Genomic DNA, 22,200 nt, shown 5'->3' on the forward strand with positions numbered 1-22,200 from the left:
CAGAACATGGGAATGTGTAGTCTGCTAGCCCAACTGCCCCATCTACTGTTCCAGTAGAGAACTGTCACAATTTACCCAATAGTGACAGGTGACTTATATGTAAAAATCAAATAAAATAAAACTGAGTTGGCTCAGTTAATTATTTTATGATTAGAAGTATAGTGCATTCCTGAGAGAGGTTATTGTGTAATTTCTTTTTGAAAAATAGCACTTTACCTTTTCCTTCTTCATTGAAGTACCAGTTATTATTTTATGAGGTGTTATGTTATGTGTCTTAATTTGTTAATCAGAATACTTACAATGTTACGGATTACTTCTGAACTCCAGCGAGTTCTATTGATGTTGTAATTCATATTTTATTCAATTCCTATATTTGAAGCATTATAAGAAATGCTTATTTGGTTTATTACCACATCAGTAACAACATTCTGGTGCTTCGCTAATGTCAAGTACACGTTGGAAGTTTTATTGCTAAATCCAATCAGTGGAGACTTTTTTTGTTTGTATCCTGTTGTAGGGTGTCCGAGTTGTACTATTAGTGATAGAGTTGATCTGCAGACACTTGTTGGGTAGAAACATTAAGCTTATTTACAATATACTCAGCAGCAACTAAACGTGTGCTTTCAACTCCAACTCTATTTCTACACTGACTGCTGATGTAGCTTGTACTACTCTCCTATTGGTTACTACTGATCATGTGATCTTTCTTAACACGTGTTATTCTTAAAGGTACATTACACTCTAAATAAAACCATAATTACTACATATCCATTCCCAGTATTTATTTATATTGACTTCTCAGAGGTTAGAAAGATAATTCTATTGTGAGCATTACCATATCTATTATTGTTAAACTCATTTTGTTCGGATGTTTTTAAAATGGAGAAAGCAATGTGCCACAATTTCAGTTAAATAGATTGTGTGAGTTATATCCAGAAATTTCGTTTCTTACCTTAATCATTCATAAATGTTGGCTTTTATTACTGTTCAGTCTCACAAGCAGTCATTTTCCATTTGCTCCTAAAACAATATTTTGTCTGCCTCTACATGCTTCTGATGGCATTAACTCTTTCTGCGTTGAATTTACAAGTAGTGCTTCCAGTACACTCACGTGTCAATTATCCAAGCATGAGCCTTGACAGTGAGGGCGGAATTGTCCCAGATTTGCACCAAGTTTTACCAGCCGCAATAGCGGTTTCTCACGCCATATCATCCCAAACATGCCGCATTAATTATGCGTTCCCGGGAAACATGACTTTTCCATGGCAGGCAGGCTCTCATCACCCATCACGCCATCACCTTACTGCTTCATCACGCCGGGTGCCACGCTTAAAATGCAGCCACGTGCAGACCTCTTAAGTGCTTCCAGCCCAGGACTCCCACACGGAAGACAGGATGGCCCCAAAATACAAAAAGATTGCAGCCCCGCAGTTTAGTGACATGTCCCTCAAGCGCCTTTTGGATGCCATGGAGACCCACCGTGATATCCCCTACTCCCACTCTGGCCGCAAGAGGGGCAGTGGCATACCAATCCAGTATGGAAGCTGGCAGCGGCGGTGGTCAGCGCCAACGCCCTGCAAAAGAGGACAGCCACCCAGCGCTGAAAAGGGGTGAACTATCTCCTCGGTTCTTCCAGGGTAAGTCACTCTTCTCATCACTCTCACCTCACAAACCCATCAGACATCCACACGGCCCTCACTCACTACCAGCTCAAGGCACATCATCATTTACTCTCTCTCACACACTCCTTCATTGTCCTCATCTCATCCATGGGATCACTCACCAGGCACACCTGCCAGGCATACTTATCATCTGGCCTGGCAGGAGTCCTGCTTACACTCTCTCCATCTCTATTCATGCAGGACAAGCTGGCACACAAGAGGGAGAGGTCGCAGACGGGTGGAGGAATGTCTGAAATCAAGGTCCTCATGGATTTCAAAAATAGAGCTATTCAGCTGGCAGGCTAGGATCTGGACTGCTCTGTGCTGACGATGATGTTGGTGCTGCTCTACTAGTGAGGATCCAGCAGTGGAGCATCCATTAGGCAACCATGCTGTGAGTGATGTGCCATGCACTAATTATCTCTCCTTCCTTTCACAGGCACATCTGGGAAACTGCTGACAGGGTCCACGATCCAGGGCCTCCAATCAAACTCAAAAGAAACCTCTGAAGAGGAATCTGAAGGCACCCTCCCTGAAGTCCCATCACAGCGCTCACTCACACCCTCCACCAGTGCAGAGACAGACACCTCGGTGGGACCTAGCTTTAGAGTAGCCTCGGGACCACAATCTGGTGAGCGCATTGCACTATCTGATTCACAACAGGTGGCAACAGGGACTTCTCAGGTCCCTGGCACTCGGGGGATGGCTGGAGGACAGAAATTTGCTGAGTCCGAGTCAGATGACGAACTTCTGGAATTGGTCATGTCACAGTTGCTGGAGCTGCAAAGGCAAGCTAGGGAACAACAGGAAGGGATGTTCGCTGCACTCCTCCGATTGCAAGACACGATGGAGGAGTCCATCCGCCTTCAGTCTGAGGTGATAATGTCGACACCGAGGCCAACACCGGTAGAATGGCAGCCGCCTTGGAGACCTTGATCCAGGATGTCGCTGCTGCATGGGCTGAATTCCATCGTCAATGCCATAGTTGGCCTCCAACAGTGTGTACACAAGACGGGTGTGGGGTAGCTGATCTCACTCCAGCTAACCCTGCTCCTCAAGGAGCCAGCCAGGGGCCCTTGGGCACCCATAAGGAGGAGGATCAGCAGGTTTACTCCCTGGAGCCATCCATCCAGGTGACTCCAGGGTGTCCAGCACATCCAATTCCCCTCTTCCTGTGACCTTAGCAGTCCAGCTCCACAGGCCGAGGAGGGTGCCTCCGCCACACAGCAGGGCCCCGAAAGCAGGCAGGGTTCCCCCAGGTCTCGGCCCTCCAGAGGACGCCCGCCTAGGTCGTCGCAGACAGGGCATAGCAGTCAGCAGGCTGCCTCCACATCTGCTGTGGACGTCCAGGAAGCACCAAGACGTAGCGGCAGGGTTAGGAAAGTTAAGAAGATGTAGTTGCACAGCCTGGCATGGGTGTTCATCACTTGTACATAATATTCACTATTGTAAATAAACTCCCAAGAATGTCTCCCTGCCAATGGCTCCTTTTTCTGATGAGCAGTGTTCATGTCATTCAGATGTGAGACCTTTCTGCACAAGATAAAGGCAAGTGCCTCAGTCCAGGGCCTCTTCCCTGTGCTTTGTGCAGCCTTCAGACCAAAGTGATGGTCCGGCCTCATGCTCCCTGGACATGTTACTGATGCCTGCACCTCGATGGTGCTTGTCATTGCTGCCAGAACGTTGTGGGCAGGTGTCAGAGTTCCATCATTCTCTCTGTGTTCTCTCAGCACCTTTCAGGTGGGGCTGGCCCCCCATCTCTTCTGCATCTGTGACCAGTAATACTATGCTCCTGAAGGCTCAGGTGCTGAAGGTAGACAAAGGATCAGATTCTTTTAAAGTTTCATGGCTGCATCTCCATGGTAAGGCTCTGATCACAGAGCACAAGTGAGCTGACAGGAGTCAGACATTCTCAGAGGCTTTGTGAAGATCTTTGGAGTATCCTCACTGCATGTTGCCATCATCCTTCTGCAATCGAGCAACTATTAATGCACCCACTGCATCTCAATGACAGGAGCATTATCACATAGAGTATGTGCGTTGCTATAAGCCAGACTGGAGTCAAACATCCATAGGTGCAATGTGAGGATCTGTAGTGTCTGCTCACTGCGTGTTGTCGTCATCATCCTCCACGAATCTAGCGACTATGATGGTCTCCCAAGTGCACCTGCCTCCTCTGGCCAGTGCCGGGGTCTTATTGCCGTCATTGTCACCTTCCAGGACCACCTCACCCTCATCACTGTCAACGTCCTCCTCATCGGTGGAGACCTCCAGCTCCTGCATCTCCTCAGCCTGCTCCTCTCCCCGTTGCAGCACCAGGTTGTAAAGGGCACAGGTGACCACGATGCCTGACATCCTCTGTGGACTGTATTGCAGGGCTCCACCAGACCAGTTCAGGCACCGGAACCTCATTTTCAACATCCCGATGGTCTGCTCCACCAAGTTGCGAGTTGCTGCATGAGCCTCATTATACCTTCTCTCTGCTGCAGTCTGAGGCCGCAGCACAGATGTCATCAGCCATGTCTTCTATGGGTAGCCCTTGTCCCGTAGGAGCCAACCCTGCAGCCTGTGTTGACCCTGGAAGACATTAGGGATTTGTGACCAACTGAGAATGTGGGAGTCGTGGACACTCCCTGCGCAGGCCTGCAGGATGCATTTGTGATGGTCGCACACCAGTTACACATTTAGCGAATGGAAGCCCTTGCAGTTGACATAGTTGACCCACTGTTGTGATGGAGAACTGAGCGCCATGTTAGTGCAGTCGATTGCACCCTGAACCTGTGGGAAACCCAAGACCTGGGCACATCCAGTCGCTGTTGCATCCTGGCTGTCCTGGTCCTGGGCGAAATGCACCAAGTTGTGTGCTGTTGCAAAGATGGCATCCATGACCTCATGGATACATTTGTGGGTGGAGGCTTGTGATCTCCCACAGAAGTGACCAGTGGAGCCCTGAAAGAAGCTGCTGATGTAACAATTGAGCACCATGGTCCCTTTTGTGGCCACTGGCTGTGGATGCCCTCCATGTCTCCGTGGTGCCAAATCCTGCAGTAGCTGGCAGATGTGACCTACCAGTTCCCTAGACATGCACGATCTTTAGCCAGCACTGTTTGTCGGTCATCCACAGGAATGAAAGGCGGCGTCTAGCTAGGCAAAGGCCAACAACGACTTGCTGTCCAGTGGTGTGTGGGAGGACCGGAGCTGCTCCTTTTTTCCAGAGGGTGCTGCTCCTCCCTCTGCCCAGCTAAGCGCCTCCGTCAGACTCTCTCCATCGTCCCCGCTTTCTGTACACCATGAGGCATACAGCTAGTTCACGAGGCTCCATTCTCCTGACATACTCCTCCTGCAGGATGAAAGAGAGAGACACATGGGTGTACTAAGAACTTCTCTTGGTTAAGTCTGAAGGCTCCTTAACACATCCTGGAGATTGCCACTACTTGGATGGTCAGAGTTTAGTGCGCTACATGGCTGCCCGAAACCCCATCCTCCTCTGCCCCACTCCACCTGACCAATTGGTGGCAGCTTTGCCCATTGGACTGTGCTCTCAGCTCAGGCACAGGCATTCTCCTAACCCACTCTGCAGGGCTGCACTGTTAGCTTGACCCATGGGGGAGACTGGTCCAAACCTGAATCATGACATTGCCAAGGGGCTGTGAACCCTCCAGCAGTGACTGCTCCATGGCCAGCTTTAGCAAGGAGATTGTACAACATGCCCAGTCATCCAACTGTTCTGCCGTCCACTAAAATGCTCATTGGTTTGCAGTCTGTGCCCAAGGGGTGAAAGACTTTGGAGCAGTTACTGACCCTTCCATGCCTCCGCGAGTCTTGAGTGGGTAGATAAGCTAAAGGCCCAGCTCTATGCATATCATGTGGCTGCATCTGAACTGTCGCACCTGCAGAGGAATGGTTACTTTATACAAGGTTTCCCTAATGCGCGGCCGCTAACCCACCCCACACATGTTTATGCACTACCTTAAATCACAGGGCAGCCCTTGTCGTCATCCGTCTCTCCCCCCGACCCAACAATGCACCTCAACCACAGGGCATCCCTTGTTCCCCCCACCGCCAAGTCGCCTCAAATGCAGGGCAGCCCTTGCCCTCACCCACAAGTTGCCTCAACCTCAGGGCAACCCTTGCCCTCACCGCCAAGTTGCCTCAACCTCAGGGCAACCCTTGCCCTCACCCACAAGTCACCTCAATCTCAGCGCAGCCCTTGCCCCCACCACCAAGTTGCCTCAATCTCAGGGCAGCCCTTGCCCCCACCACCAAGTTGCCTCAATCTCAGGGCAGTCCTTGCCCCCACCGCCAAGTCACCTCAATCTCAGGGCAGCCCTTGCCCCCACTGCCAAATCACCTCAACCGCAAGGCAGCCCTTGCCGCCCACCCCCCAACAACTCCCACCAACATGTCTCAACCTTGAAGTCCAACAAGTGACCCAGGCGATCACTGAGCAACGTTACTGTGCACTCACCTCCGAGTTCCCCTCAAAGTGCAGCCCGCCAAGTACACGCCATTTATATGCTTTTGTGAAACATGTCGGTGTGGGTGGACATTCAGTGGGGAGAGGGGATGACACCAGAGGGCTGGCCTTATGATATGTAGATGTATTACAATATTACAATGAGGTTCCCAACGTCTGACGGTGGGAAACGCGGCCTGCCATTGACGGTCTGAGCAGACAATTGCCTGGTCATCTCACAATGTTGTCCACTGATGCTGCCGAATGCATCTGACGCCAGCAGGCATGGAAAATTCCATCCTGTGTCTGCAGTCTATCGGGCTGTGGAGGCCGCCACAGCTGAGTCCATTTCCATTCTCGCTTTAATATCCACTTTTTCCCAATGCTCATATTTTTCAGCAGAAGTTAGCGTCTACCCATCAAAAGCAAAAGTCTTTTTTTATTTTTATTTGCCTTCCCAGTTCAGGATTAGTGTGGTCAATGTGTCACCCTAACCATTTCCACAGCCAAAACCAGATAACTTTGCACAGACTAGGAACTGAACCTGGAATTGTGTGGTCTGTGATCTTTGTGGTTTAGTGAATCTCAACAGTGTCATTTTTTTTTAAGCCGAACTTTCATTCCTGCTCTCTTTTATTTTATTCTTTATTCTTTCCAGCGTCTCTGAAACTAAGATTGAGTGCACCACTCCTGCCCACGCTTCTCTGCTGACACATTCTGTGGTTTTGAAAATAGACTCTGCTGTCCGTGAGGTCAAAAATTCTTTCATGTATGTGGAAAATCCATCTATCCACAATATTTATCCAGCTTGGTCATTTAGCAGGTAAGACATGGTATAGTCTTCCATTTTGATCTGTGTCCCTTTTCAAGAACTGGGCACTGGAAGCTCATATGTTTCTCTTCATTGCAGTGGAGGCAGCACAGTTACTGTGAAAGGAATTAACTTGAATATTGTACAGACCCCCCAGATGGTAATCACTCTACAGCAAATACCAAAGGCTTTTCATGTGGTAAGTTTTCCACATACCTATGACATGATCTGACCTTGTGTAACTGTTACATAGGCGTTGGCTATTCAGCTCCTCGACCTTTCTCTACCGTTTAATTAGATCATGACAGATGTGTAGCTAAACTTCACTTACCTGCCTTAGCTCCACCTCCCTTAATGCCACTGCCACTAAAAATCTGTCACTCTCAGTCTTGAAGCTTTCAGTTGACCCAGTGTCTGCTGCCTGTTGGGAAAGAGAACTTCAAATTCCCTTTGTGTGCAAAACCTGGATTTTCACTCCTGAGGCAGGTGCGCAGAGTTGAGAAATCTCCTGGCTTGCCACACCCACCTGAGGTAAAAGTGCCCTGAGTGGCAGGATCTTCATTTTGAGAGGCAGGGGCAGGATAGAATCAGACCTGCCATCCCCGGACGCAGATCGGCGGCGACCACAGGGGTTTTCATTATCTGCACACTCTTTTCATGGGATGGGATGGGAGGGCAGTCATGGGGGCGGGCTTAGGGTTTATCATCCATATCCCTGAACATCCAGTCTCAGGCTCCTCTAGAAGGCCAGAGACACTGAGTGGGGCTGACTGGTGCAGGATGAATGAATTATGGCTGCTGCCAGATTAATGAGCATTCATGACCTTGGCATGGTCGCACACCAGCTGCACGTGAATGGAGTTGAGTCCCTTGTGGCTAATGTACCTCTCCCTATTGTCATGGTGAAACCCACAGAGCTTTTTGCATGCACTCAATGTTATTCTGCGCCATTGGAAATCTTGATATCCTGACAAAGCTGCAAATCTTTTCATCCTGCTTGTCCTTCCTGAGTGAGAAGACTCTCGTCTATACACTCTAGACTATACTCTCTATACGCACCTGTTTTTAGTAGATAGTCTCTGGGACCCCACCCCTCTCTAGATGCTTCAGTGGATCATGTACTGAAATATGTCGGTGGTGTCTGTTGCTTCCACCTTGAAAGACCTGGAAACAAAACTTTAAGATGACAGTGACCTTCACTGCCACTGGCAGGGCAATCCCCACCTTAATGTGAGGCTCCAAGTTGGGTTATAGAACCTGATTCTCCTCAGTCACATTGATCAGGTAGTGGTAGGAGAGACCTGAGAAACTCTTGGTGGTGTAATGATATGCCAGGCTGACCAAATCCACAAGTGAAACTTGCCCACGCTATCACAATGATTTTGGAATTTGTATTTAATATGAGAAGGCTTGTGCATTAAATTCAGAAGTAATGAGTCCACCACCACCTTTAGAGATTTTAAAGATTAAATTAAAACATTTATTAACAAAAGAAGAAAAAGCTTAAACACACACAAGATTACAGTTATAACAGTTCACAAAATTTCTACTTAACTAGACTCCCAACTACACACCCTCTTTAAGGCAACAGTCCAAATAGGTTCCAATTTTATAAAGTCATCCAGCAATATTACCACAAGCACCCACTGGACAATGGACTTCCAAAGGCTTTTAATACAGTTTTGGTTACTGGAACAGCAAACTTCTGCAGGGTGATTAGAGGCTTTCCACCAAGTCTGTTTCACATAGTGCACCTTTCAAGATCTCACACGGCCACACCTCACATAGCCTTTCACCTTTCTTTAAATATATTTCTCTCTTTTTGATCTGTAAATCCCATTGTTATCATTATGGCCAGCATTTTTGGGAAAAATTAAAGTAATAACCTTGCCTTATTTATCTTTCCATGTCCCAATTATCTAAAAAAAAATGCAAATATCATTCATACCGTCATTACTGACCTCACCCTAGCTTTACTCATCTCCATTTCAAATGTCGGTTTTACCCCTCACTTCTTTGATCATTTAAACCTTGCAGTCTAATCGTCTCTAGTTTAACTAAATTAGCCACATAGAACCATTTACACACAAAAACATAAGCCTGCTTTAAAGAATCCCACAGTAATATTAGGAAAAATATGCTAGTTCCTTACCAGTGGCTAAGGCCTTCTGTGTAGAGCCTTCATTCTCCTCACTGAGCTTCCCTCTCTGCAGCCTTTGCTCGATCTGTTGGCCATGTTGCAGACCAAGAGGCATTGCAACCACAGCCCTGATACCTCAGACAGCAATTCCTGTGCTCTCCCTGATTGTAAGCATCAGCTTTCAAAAACACAGGTCCAAAAACACAGCCCAGTATTTATACAAACTCAGCCTAAGCAGAAGTAAGTTAAAAGCATCTCACCTGCAAGTTATTGTCTGGCCCTTTAAGAAGCACTAGTGCTTGGCCCCTCTGGCAGTTAAACACATGTCTTTGCTGAGTGAGAAGCAAATACATTGAATGGGCCTGCATGGTCCAAGTTTGCAAATAGAACATCACTCAGCACTGGTTTAGCAGCCTCTGGCGTATGCAAGGGATGCCCATGTAATTGCCCTTACCAGCACGAGGTGCTACACAGACTGAGCCAGAAGTGGCAGGAGGTGCAGCATGACCCACTTAAAGAGCCTCAAAGTTCTGGGACACTGTCTTCAGCACCACTATGGACCTGAATTTTAAACCACTTGAGTTAAGACTCAAGTGTTAGATTTAATAAGCTGTACTGGTTGACACTGTACTGGCTGTATGTACTTAGGCACTCATGGCTTAATTTTTGAGACAGGCATATGCTACAGACAGTGTCAAGCAGGTCACTGAACCGCACTTTCAACAGCTTGGGAAGGATCTGGCTGAGATATCATAGATCAAGAAGTTTGAAAATAACCTGTTGTACATAAGGAAATTTGTTCAGCTCAGCATGAGTCAGTGGTTACGCAATCACAGCAAAAGTGCTTAGCTCGAGATGTGGGGGAGTATTAGGAAAGAATTTGAAAACCAGTTTACAAAAGATTTACTCAGGGATGGAGTGAGTGATTTTTTGTTTTTGGTCACCCAATTCCCACCCCCTCATTTCCCAGTGCACTGGATAGTCCTCTGGTATGTGGTCAAGACAGGATGCACAGGAGCCAAGTGAACAGGTAAGTGGATCAGATTAGCATGTGGGTTGGGCAAAAAGATTGGAAACATTGGCAGGGAGGTTGATAACTGCTACTGAGCAGAGTAACTAAGACAACAAAAGAAACTGGTGGGTTAGGGGGCATTCAGGGTGGGCCAACCTCTGGCTGGGCAAGCTGCAGAAGACGGCAGAGGGCTCCAGCAGCCGGCAGCCGCACCAAGAGGGACCCAAACACAGCTGAAAGAGCATCGCATTCCCCTAAACTATCTGCAGATGTCTGAGTGACAGTGTCAACGAAGACTGTGGATCTCAAGAGAGGCTGTCATGGACCTATCTGTCATGCTGCAGGATGAGCTGCAACCCGTGGGGTTCGGTGGACACCCAGTGCCAAGGCCCTGACGATCACTGTGACTCTCAACTTGACTTATCCTGAATCCGGATATTTTCAGGAACTTACTGGGGACATGTATGGGGTCTCCCAGGCAGCAACCCATTGCTGCATCAAGAAGGTGACCAATGCCTTACTGAAGAGGGCCGGCTACCAAACCAACCCGAGCCATCAGGCGGAGAGTTCCATCGGCTTCAGGTCCATTGCTGGATTGCCCCAGCTGCAAGGTGTCATCAATCGCTTGCACCTGACCATCAGGTATCACACGGACCAGCCAGTGGCGTTCATCGACAGAGAGGGCTTCCATTCCATCAACGTTCAACTGGTCTGCGACCACTGAATGCATATTCTACAGGTGTGTACCCGCTACCCTGAGAGCATTCATACCTCTTCAACACGCTCAGGTGCCACAGTTGTTCCAACCCCACGCAAGCCTTTGGGGATGGATGCTTGAGGACAGGGGTTACCCAGTCAAAACATGGCTGCTGACGCCAGTGAGGAGCCATCACACTGCAGCCAAGGAAAGGTCGACCCGAGCAAGTATCGAATAGGCCACTGAGATGAGATTCTACTCCTTGGAGCGATCTGGTGGAGCGCTACTGTATTCCCCAGGGAAGGTTTCCTATATCGTCATGGTCTGCCGTGCTCTGTACAATCTAGCACTGCTGAGGGGGGGGGGCCTTGCATCAGGAAGGGATAGATGAGCGTCACTCCTCATCTGATGAGGAGAATATGGAGGAGGGGGCAGAGCAAGCAGGACAGGATAATTGCAGAAGAGGCAAGGGGCATTGAGAGGCACACAAGGGAGGCTCAAGACATTTTCATTCACACCTTCTCCCTACAACCATGATGCCCTTTCAGTGTCTGTCTTATTAAAAACTCACCCCTACCTTGGCCAGACATCGTATCCTTCAGATCACACACCAACACCTAGTGCCCAGCTTCACCACACGCACTGACACAACTGAGGAGCTGATCAAACTCAGCTTGCCCCCACACTGGGAACCCACTGAGGGTGCAAGGGTATAGGTGGCATCTGACAGGGCAGCAATAATTCCACTGTTACAAGATCCAACTGCATTTTATCTATGAGCGGGTCTGGAAACTGCAACTCCCAGCATGCCCCAGGAATTTTGTGCAAGCACGGACCAGGAGCAGGTGGCACATGTGCAGTCCGGTGTTTTGTAGTTCTTCGGGCTGAGGAGGAGCCCAGTACGCCTCCACAAAAAGAAAACGGCATGAAAAATGGGGTCGTGTGACCGGGAGCCAGGTACCGTAATCAAGAAGAACCCCTGGCAGGGGACAGGGAGAGGTCCCAGTTAAGAAGAAAGAAAGAGAGGAGCAAAGAAAGAGACTCCAAGCAGAAAAAAGGCTACAGTTGGCAGACTTTAAGTAATGGAGGCTTAGGAAAAGTCTTGAAGATCTAAGAAGGCAGTGAAAGGTTGGTGACTTTGTGCTGCGGGCATTGGACCCAAGGTAACTCTTTGGAGCTGTAGTGTTCTGCTCGGCACAGCTGATGCAATGAAGTTGTGCTTGTGAATTGGTGCTGGAGTGCAGACTCAGGAATCCAAGGGAAAGGAGTCTCGGGAGATGGGTTTGGGCCAGGTGGGCCATCATTGAGGCTGTCTGATTTGGAGCGACTTTTGGAGAGAATTCCAAGGCGAGATCTTCGAAGGTGAAGACTGGAATCTCTCTTAAAGAGAACAAGTTTCAACAAGATTGGTTGACTCACAGTGCTTACTGATGTCCGGTGGGTTGTTGAGAAATCCGTGGAATCTGTCTTGGTCACATCTATGATTTATTGTGCAGTGCGGTGTGTTCGACCACAGTTTGCCTGTTAATTCACATGTACTTCATATTAACCCTGCATGTTAGAGTATAAGGTAGATATTGTAAATTGTTTTATCTTTCTGACGTTGTAAAGTTTGTATTAGTTTGCTCAAAGCCTGTGGAAGCTTATGGCTTTTTCTCTGGCAAGTATCTTAATTCTCAAACTTTGTCTACTTTAAACAAAAATTTACTGGTCCCTAACCAGATCGTACCAAAAACTTGGAGGTCTGATCTAGGATTCGAACATCACAAACAGCCCACATCAGTAACTGTGACATTAATTTATTGGAACTGCACTATCAATTCTTAACATGTGACAAGCACCAACACCTGTGAGTCCTGGTGCATCTCCTCTTAACTCTCTTTTGTGTGCTCCTACAAAGTGTGATCTCTCTGCTTGCAGCTGGACTGGAGGCAGGCTGCTAATCAGGCTGCCCCATTGCCTTGGATGACTTGAACTGCTGTCCTTCGGCTGCCTGAAACCTGGAGGGCCCTGGCATGCTATGGGGCTCCCACAGAGGTGCTGGATCCTCCTTAGCCTCCGTAGCTACAGGAGGCACTGGATTCACTGGCAGAGGGGCTGATTAGCCACTGTTCACAATCAGAGCACCCTGAGAGGTGCCCCCAGATGCAGAAGGCAGCTGCTCCTGCTGTCTTGCATGACACACTTGTACTTCCCTGCTCACATGAGATGGAGGAACACCTGGAGGAAAGTCCAAGCACCTCATCCCCTCTCACCTGGCCACTGATGCATTGAGCTCATTAATGAGGTAATGGCAGGCAGGCCTGCACACAACTCTAGCACCCATTCAGTGGTCTGCTGGATCTGACACACCATGAGAGTCGCCAGCCTCTCAATGGAGGAAACCATACATGCACATGCCTGACATATGTCCTCACTGTTGGATGGACTCCTCCATTGCCTGTGCATGGCCTCTGGCATCTCTGCCAGATGTCCCCCTACCCTTTGCTACATCAGGTGTCATGTGGCTGAAACAGAGGCCTCTGACTGTCACTGACCTTGGCTGTCACAGCCTCCATCAGCTGCTTAGGTTTGTCTGTGATATGTCACTATGTTGTGATCCTAAGTCTAATCATGAACACAAGGCTACCAGTGTGAGAGTATCTGCTCTGGTGGAAGATCCGGGAGAATGACATGGCTTTGCACCCTGTAAGTATCCCTGCTTCTCCTCAGAGGTGCAATGCTGGCCCCCACCCACCACCTTCTGCCCTCTCTCTCTCACACACGCGACGTGCCCTCTCTCTCTCACACACGCGACGTGCCCTCTCTCTCTCACACACGCGACGTGCCCTCTCTCTCTCACACACGCGACGTGCCCTCTCTCTCTCACCCACCACCTGAATGAGGAAACGCAAACAGTTAGGGATTAGGGCTTTACATTTTCTCCACCCATCCATGCCTGTTGTGATCTCCATTTGTCCAGTGGTGGATATTTGATTTCACAGCCTCCTCACTCACTTGGGTTACTAATCCGCTTCCACCATCCATGATCACCCAGCTGCCCATGTGTCGCAGCTGGTTCAGGGCCTCCTCTGCTAGTGTCAGTACTCTAATGTCGGGTACTCCACCACCGTGTCTTGGACCTCTCTTAACTGTTATGGGCCTGTTTCTCCTTCAGGCAGAGCCAGGACACTGAGCTTCACACAAAGCCTAGCACAACACATACACTGATGGCATCCTTCTGGCTCGTGATGGAGACTCTCAAATTCCTTGGTCATACATACACACTCCACATCCCCTGAGAGTGTATGTGGTCATGCATCATCAGGCAGCTGGTGCTGGCACTGCCCCTTACCTGCCCCTGATTGGTCAATCCTTCCCCATGTGACAATCCATCCCGCGTTGCCATATGCAAGGCCCAAAGTGGGCAGCAGTATGGAGGACCCGCCCCAACAGAGTGGAGGAGGTCATTGAGCCATTTGTGGCACTGCACCCAGGACCGTTGGTGGTGGGGGGAAGGTGTGGGTGACCCCATGGCTTGCTGACCTGCTCTGCAATCCCCATCTGGCTTCCTCAGTCGGACAGGAGGGGCTCTTCTTGCCACCCATCGGGAAGAATAGCTCCCGCCTATCCCAAGCAGCCTGGAGGAAAATTGGCAAGGGAAACCAAAGAGCCACCTGATGCCTTCCCTTTGGTATGTCTCCTTCACTGACTGGTTGAACCACAATCTTTGCTTTTGACTCAGACGTGGCCTGTACTCTGGTTCCTCCACTCAGCAATGGTCAGCCCACTCTGGAGCAAGTTCCCTCCCTGAATTGCTGTTGTGTCATTTGCTGCATTACCTCAGGACTGAATGCAGGCCTGAGAAGACCTACCTCTACATCAGCTGATGCTGCGATTGGCGCCTTGTCACCCACCTCCACAACACATTGGATGGACCCCACACCTCCGGGCCATTAATTGATCAGTTGCTGCATGCTCACAGTCAGCCAGGTTGCTTCTGTACGGCGATGGCGACCACCTCAGGGTCCTCCGCTTAGATGTGCATTAAATTCAGCCAGTGGAGTGTGAGAAATGAACTTTGCAACAGCACATGACAAAATTGTGCAATGAAGGATGATTCGGCCCGGAAGGTGGTTATCAGTGAGTTCGCATGTTTGAGGTATGGATGCGCTGAACTGAGAGATTTGGTAGTGCTGGTTATTGAAGTATAAATGTGGGAAAGGGCTGAAAATGACTCTGGGTGGATCAGAGCAGGCTATGAACAACTGAGGGCAATGCCTATGTAGAGTTCTAGATAGGTGGACAAGAAATAATTCTAAATAATCTGGCAGCAAATCAACAAAGCCATTCAAGCTGTAGCTCAGTACTCCAAACTTAGCATCATATACAAAATTTAGGTCTCTCTCAGAAAATGCTCTTTTAGGAATCTACAATGCCATGCATGAGACTCTTGAGCACAAGTAGGTATTTTTTTTAAAGTGTGTTTCTTCTTTATTTCTGTCTTCTGCTATCAATGTTACTTTTACTGGTAAATGTTCAGCTTGGGGGCTGATTTAATGCTAGCAGCCTAAAACAACTTCAGAAGGCTTTGGAACCGTATTGTTGGCAATTTGCTGCTGCTTGACAGTGCAAGATTGCTAACTTTCAAATTTGAAAATTGAACAATTTGATTGCATGGTTTCCTGTGGCTTATTGTTTTTCTTTGTTCCCAACTAAATACTTTGGATTTGTTCATGTTTGGTCACCCCTGCAATTCCTCATTTCAATTAATTCCTAACTTGCAGATTGAAGAGATTTCACTGCTTTGAAAGTTGCAATAGACATGAGTTAAACACAAGACTTTGGATGCAAGATGGATAAATAATAGAATTGTAAGAATAGGCTTCATTAATAAGGAACAAATCAAGCCTAAAGTGGGGAAGAGGAGAATAGCAGGGGAAAAAAAAACAAACATTTCCTTTGTTCGAATTATTCATTTACGTAGCTTAAATAAAGATTCCCCTAATATCGGATTAGCTTTATCACAGCTTTAGTGTTTGTCTTATCAGTCAGTGCATGAACTTAATGAAATTGATTTTCGAATTTTGTGATTCTGAAAATATTTTACGCAAAATGGTAGCCCTGCAAGCCTTGAATTTCCTGAAGCTGTCAATAGTCTGTGCCTTGTTTTATTTCTGGTATATGCACCAGTTACTCATGGGCAAGTTCTTCAAACTGTCTCTACCAAAGAGAAGTCTAAAGGAACAAACCACCTTCAAATTTGTCTTTCCAGTTGTTCGAAGAATTGATTTGAATTACATTTATACTTCAAAGCTGTGTAATTTTACACTCTATTTTACAAAAAAAGGAAAATGTATTCTTCGATGTATCATAAATGTGTATCCATGAAATTACTTTTGCACAATTATTGATGAATTATTTATATTTCCTGATGAGGATTAGAATGTGTCATCAAATCTATGTAATGTAGCTAAAGCTACATTGTAGCTGTAGCTATTATATATGTATGTTTGTGTGTGTGTGTGTATATGTATTTTTTAATATATATCCTGTTTTCTGAATGTGTCTGCATTTTTAATTCACAAAGTTAAACATATACACTCTGAAGTATTGATTCATGAAAAGCTAATACATGTTTTTCTTCTCAAATAGATGTGTAGATATGTGGATGACTTAGAGGTGATCTACTGTCAAACTCCTGCTCTGGATCCCTTCAAACTGACACAACCTGCACAAGGCAAAGCTTCCTTTATCTTTGATAATGTCACTGTGGGATCCTTTGATTTTGGCTATGCTGAAGATCCTTTGTTTAAGACGTTTAAAGTTCCGAAAGAAATCAGAAAGGGTGGCAGTAATTCTCTTGATATTGAAGTAAGTAACTAGAATCTGAGTAGATTTACCATCTATTAACGTATTACCTGTAAGAATGTAATTAGGATTGGAATCTAATGAGGTGATTTTGTGTAATTTTTATTCTCTACCAAGTTGGCTTACTACTTTCAAATAGCTTGTCCCTAAAAACTCTTGAGAAATTTGGCTATTAGATTTTACAGTACATGGTTTTTTTTTGAAGTATGCATAACTACAATTGGTGCTAATCAGTGGCAATATAGAACAGGAAATAGTTGACCATGTGGTGTCAGGAAACACTGGAATCGGGTGCGACTAGATCTTTGTTCATTCCCAGTTAACAATAAAGCATAAACATGTAGGGTTCTATTATGCAGGGCTCCAATGCTGAAACATTTTAATTGTCCTTCAGCCCCAGAAATTAGCAACTATCACATATCCATTCAAGCCATCTACATAACTTACTCTGTTTTGTCAAGAGGCTGGTTTCGTTTTGTAGTAATGTGACACTTGCCTTTCTGAGTGGTTTGTTTTTATAATTTAATAGTAATTAAGGATGATCTTTGTAATGACACTGGCAGATAACTTTATAAATGCTTTGTTTTAAGTTTCAAGGAGCACAGATTAAGCCTGAAGCTGTTGATGGTAAAATCCTAACAATTGGAAACCAAAGCTGTGAGAATATCCACCTGAAACCAAACACCATAATTTGTATCATACCTCTGGAACTTGTATCTTCAAGAAGTGAATTGGATGTAGTGGTAAGATATGTTCAAATTTTGTATAATTACATTACATGTGGCCACAGGGTGATCATATGACTGAAAATGATATCTCCAGATATTGTAGAATCTTCATATGAATGCCTGACCATGGTGGACAAGAACTGCTAAAAGAAACTGCTTACCTACAAGAGTCACTAGTTTAAATATAACATATGTTGATATTCTCAACAGTGCGCCATGAAAGAAATGTTAGTTTAATAACGTGACTTTCAATGTGCTTTATTTTTCCAAATCCTTACTTGAAGTGTGGATTATATACCAACTCTCTTTCTCTGCCTGTATTTCATCTGGGTGTAAGCTTATTGAAACCAGTATTTATCTGAAAACACTTTGAGACACAAATCAGTGGCACTCTTAGTTCTCAATTGGTGTCAGAATTATGGTTTGGGCATTAATTCTCACAACGGCTTTTCAAAATCCTTTGGATTTCTGCTGATTTGTCACAACCTCCAAACCTCCCCACCCTGATTGCAGACTCCACCTGGGCATCACCAGCCTCTTCCACCGCTGCCATCTTTTCCTCAAGCTCCTAGTGCAAGAATTTCTAGGATATGCCAAGCCTTCTGCCTCTTGTTCATGATGGTTTCCAAAGTCTCTAATTCCCCCAAATGACATGATTCAAATTTGAAGTGTAGTTCAGAATTCCAATCTGTTGTACTTTTGCCACCTTCCCCTTCCCTTCCCCCATGCACTTTTGATTAAGAGCTGTTCTTCATAAAGGAGTAAATGCCGTGTATGGCATACTTCAAAATGCCGGGGGTGGGAGGCAAATATCTCCCGAGCTACCCCTCTCATTTCTGGGTTCAACTCATCTGCGTAGATCTTTTATTCCTAAGCACTGGCCAGTGGCTAGGCAATGACCTGAGCATCAATGGTCGTCCTACTGGCTTTGTATGGAAGAAAGATACCGAGTTTCCAGGGCCTTTCTGAGCTTGCTGCCAGCTCCTCTGAAATTCCCCAGTGAAGGGAATGGGTTAAGGCCTTAAGATGTACTAACTGTGGGCATGTCTCCATTTGGGCTTTCATTAGCTACAGTGTTAATTCAAACAAAATCACAACTATCCAATGACTCCTGCTAGACAGGAATAGATATTGGATGATCACAGGGTTATATTCAACAGTATTGTGCACTTTTATGATTCCTCTCTCAATGGCAAAGTAACTTGCCAGCACTTACTATGCATGAAGAATGACCACTTGGGTAAATTGTTCAAAAACTGCTGGTGGTGGCTTTGGGATTTTATTACCCCATGCTTAACTACCTCCAGGGCAACTAGGAAGACAAGAGGAGGATATAAAGGAGGGAGTTAGTCTGAGGTAGATGCTGTTACAAAACCACTTTTCTTGAAATACTATGGGCTGGATTTTATAACTGCAAATTGTGTGGGCCCCCCACCACCCCACTCCCACCCCCATCGCTGCAAACATAAAAGGTCGGATCACCAATTCGATGTCATCACACGAGTCTCCAAAATTACAGAAGGTGAGCGAGCATGCAAATCGGCAGCCCACCTGCCATTTTGAACTGACTAATTAACAAGCTTGTTAACAACCCAGCCATCTGAAAGTTTTCATTGCACAATTCATTTTTCGGTTGTCGGCCATGAAGAAGTTTTGGGAGTGTCTTACAGCAGCCATGACAAGGTGGCATAAGGGTGGAAGGAAAGACCTGCTACTAGAACCATGGCTGAAAATACCAGCAGATTCTTGTTGGCGGCATAACCCTTATTCCACATGACATCCCGGCCTACTGTCCCAATTGGGTGCGGAGCCTGCCTTGGCACCTCTAATTAGTCTCCTTCCTGCCAGACGGCCACTAATTGGCCATCCTTTACTTGACTGGGCACAGGAGCGAGTGAATCATTCAGTTTCCATTCCACCTCCCTCACCCCGCTGAAAAACGTAAAATCCAGCCCAATGCGAAATTAAGTATTTTGAACAATTTGATATTAACTCAATAAGTAAAGGCATTGGTTCTATATTTTCCACAAAATTCTATTGCCTAATTTCTTGGTTAATGTGTTTGTTTATTTTCAGTGGAAAAAAGCCAATTCATCAATTTATCTGGGAAAAGTAATCATCCTTGAAAATAATAATTTTATTACTCTTATTGTCGTCATTGGGTTAATCTTGCTGATTCTCTTCCTGCTTGGAGTATTTGTTTGGAGATACAGAAAGAAACAAATAAAAGGTATAACACATTTTGATAAACTATTTCAGTGAAAGCAACAATTAATTACAATAGCTTGGATTTTGTTGTCTTTGTTGCTGACCTCGAAGAAAGCTGTGCAGAAAAATCTAGGAATCTTTAGGAGCATGAACTTTCCCTTTCCTGACATTAGTTTGAATCTGGCAGCAAGTCAAAGGCATCTCCTTGCATCCAGTAGCAGCAATGTCATCAAGCAGGGCAAACAGCCAATTACATTGTAGAATTCTCACATGCAGTAAATCAGCAAGTAAAATTTGTTAATTATTCTTTACTCATATATATTTTACAGAGAGCAAAATAAAGATTAGACATTAGAAGCTTAAATATCATAAACAAACTCTTAAGAAAATAATCTTTATTATGTTAAAGTTACTATGAATTTTTTGTCGTGATAGAAAAATTTGGATTATACAATTATAAAATTCGTCTTCCAGGGCTAGGGTGGCTTTTCAACAGTAATTATAACTTAGTACATTGTTAAAAACCCAGTTATGTCACATTAACAAGGTACAATCACTCACAATCCCTCAGATACTGAAGCACTCTATGCGGCAAGACCTGGGCAACATTCAGGCTTGGACTGATAAGTGGCAAGTAAGATTCGCGCCACACAAGTGCCAGGCAATGACCATTCCCAACAGAAGAGGATCTAACAATTTCCCTTTGACATTTAATGGCATTATCATCACTGAATACCCCACAATCAACATCCTGGGGGGTTACCATTGACCAGAAACTGAACTGGATCAGTCATTTAAACACTGTGGCTACAAGAGCAGGTTAGAGGCTGGGAATTATGCAGAGAATAATTCCCCTCCTGACTCCCCAAAGCCTGTTCACCATTTACAAGGCACAAGTTGGGAGTGTGATGGAATCTTATCCACTTACCTGGATGAGTGCAGCTCCAACGACAAGAAGCTTGACACCATCCAGGACAAAACAGCCCACTTGATTGGCACCTCATCCATTACCTTGAATGTTCACTCTCTCCACCACTGACACACAGTGACAGCGGTGTGCACCACTTGCAAGATACACTGCAGCAACTCACCAAGGCTCCTTGGACAGCAACTTCCAAACATGCAACCTCTGTCACCTAGAAGGATAAGGGCAGCAGGTACATGGGAACACCACCACCTGCAAATTCCCCTCCGAGCCACACACCATCCTGACTTGGAACTGTATTACTGTTCCTTCACTGTTGCAAGGTCAAAAATCCTGAAACTCCCAACAGCACTGTGGGTGTACCAACACCACATGGGCTCCAGTATTTCAAGAAGGCAGCTCACCACCACCATCTCAAGGGAAATTAAGGATGGGTAACAAATGCTGGCCTAGCCAGCGATGAATCTTGTGAAAGAATAAAAAATAAAAAGAAATTGGGAGGTTTTAACAATAATATTACAGCTTAAAAGGGAAAGTTCTCATCAATTCAGTGATTTCTGAAAGATTGATGTCTGCGGAGACTGCAACAGCATACCCAGTGGGGGAGCGCGGAATCACTGGCTGCAACTTCTGGATTTCTGTATTTAACTGCGCTTGTACAGATGACACAAGGACCCATTAGTTTCATAGTTGTAATGATGGTGAACACTGACAATTTGCTTTTGTTACAATTGCAAAACCCGGCCTATGTTCTTCTTCTGAATTTTGGTGTTAATTCAAGTTGCGACTTTCCCTTGTTGTACCCTGTAAAATGACCTTGCTTTATTAAAAGACCTAAACCCAGATGAAGTGCGGTATGATGGAAGAACGCATACTCTGCACCTGGATAGACTTGTGAATACAAGAGCACGAAACAGTATCACTGCGGAAATGATTTCTCATGACTCCTCTGACTATCGAACGACTCTTCAAGAAGGTATGGATGATTTCATTATTAAGTGGTCTATAACTTCAATTTTGAAAACACATGTTTGTGCAATTTTTTGCCCCTTTTTTCTCCTGAAGCCAATAAATCTTACTCGGGTGGTGATTCCACTGATGCCAGTTGTTCTCCAATACTGCACCCAAGTGGTCATTAAATACTTTGTGAACCTGAATATTGACTGTACAGCAAAATCTTACCCTTTCTTCATCTGATGTCCACACAGTGCAGCAGGAGTCACTGGACATCGGCAGCAGTAGAAATGTTGGTTGATGTTCCTTGCTTGAAGAGATTGAGGTCAATCATAGCAATGCCACCATGTGAGATCAACAAACTCAATATAGACCTAGAATCTTTATGATCTGTATGCTCAGCTCCACGCTGTAATTCACCCATTGCTCCCTATTCCATTTCCCTTAAGCTAGCAGTTAAATGTGGATGTGCTACACTATTTGGCATTGCTGTAATTCTCTTGATCATTTACTACTTAGTATACTAACCACGTCTGGAAACGTTTCTGGTCAGAGAGATCTGCTTCACCAAAAAAAAAATTACCCAACTTATCAATAACCAAAATTGTCTTTACTTCTTGAGGTATGTTGAAGTGTCTGTGTATTTTTAAGTGCATATAATCTTTTCAGTGGTTTTTGTTTAGGTGACTTGGGTCAACTGGAGAAGCTAGGGTGATTCTCCTCAAGAGTAGAGAAGGCCAAGAGGAGATTTGATAGAG

The 22,200-nt window shown here is 45.7% G+C and overlaps 1 protein-coding gene across 2 annotated transcripts in view; it reads left to right on the top strand.

Annotated features, from left to right (window-relative positions):
• met (MET proto-oncogene, receptor tyrosine kinase) overlaps positions 1-22,200 on the top strand; it is a 144,803-nt gene that overhangs the window by 101,904 nt on the left and 20,699 nt on the right. For both annotated transcript variants that reach the window (XM_041216122.1, XM_041216123.1), the window contains exons 9-14: positions 6,776-6,940; positions 7,028-7,127; positions 16,412-16,630; positions 17,218-17,370; positions 19,432-19,585; positions 21,321-21,464. In XM_041216122.1, the coding sequence (XP_041072056.1) occupies positions 6,776-6,940; positions 7,028-7,127; positions 16,412-16,630; positions 17,218-17,370; positions 19,432-19,585; positions 21,321-21,464 (935 nt within the window). The remainder of the gene's footprint in view (positions 1-6,775; positions 6,941-7,027; positions 7,128-16,411; positions 16,631-17,217; positions 17,371-19,431; positions 19,586-21,320; positions 21,465-22,200) is intronic.

This window comes from Carcharodon carcharias, chromosome 21, assembly GCF_017639515.1.
Source record: "Carcharodon carcharias isolate sCarCar2 chromosome 21, sCarCar2.pri, whole genome shotgun sequence".
NCBI lineage: Eukaryota > Metazoa > Chordata > Chondrichthyes > Lamniformes > Lamnidae > Carcharodon > Carcharodon carcharias.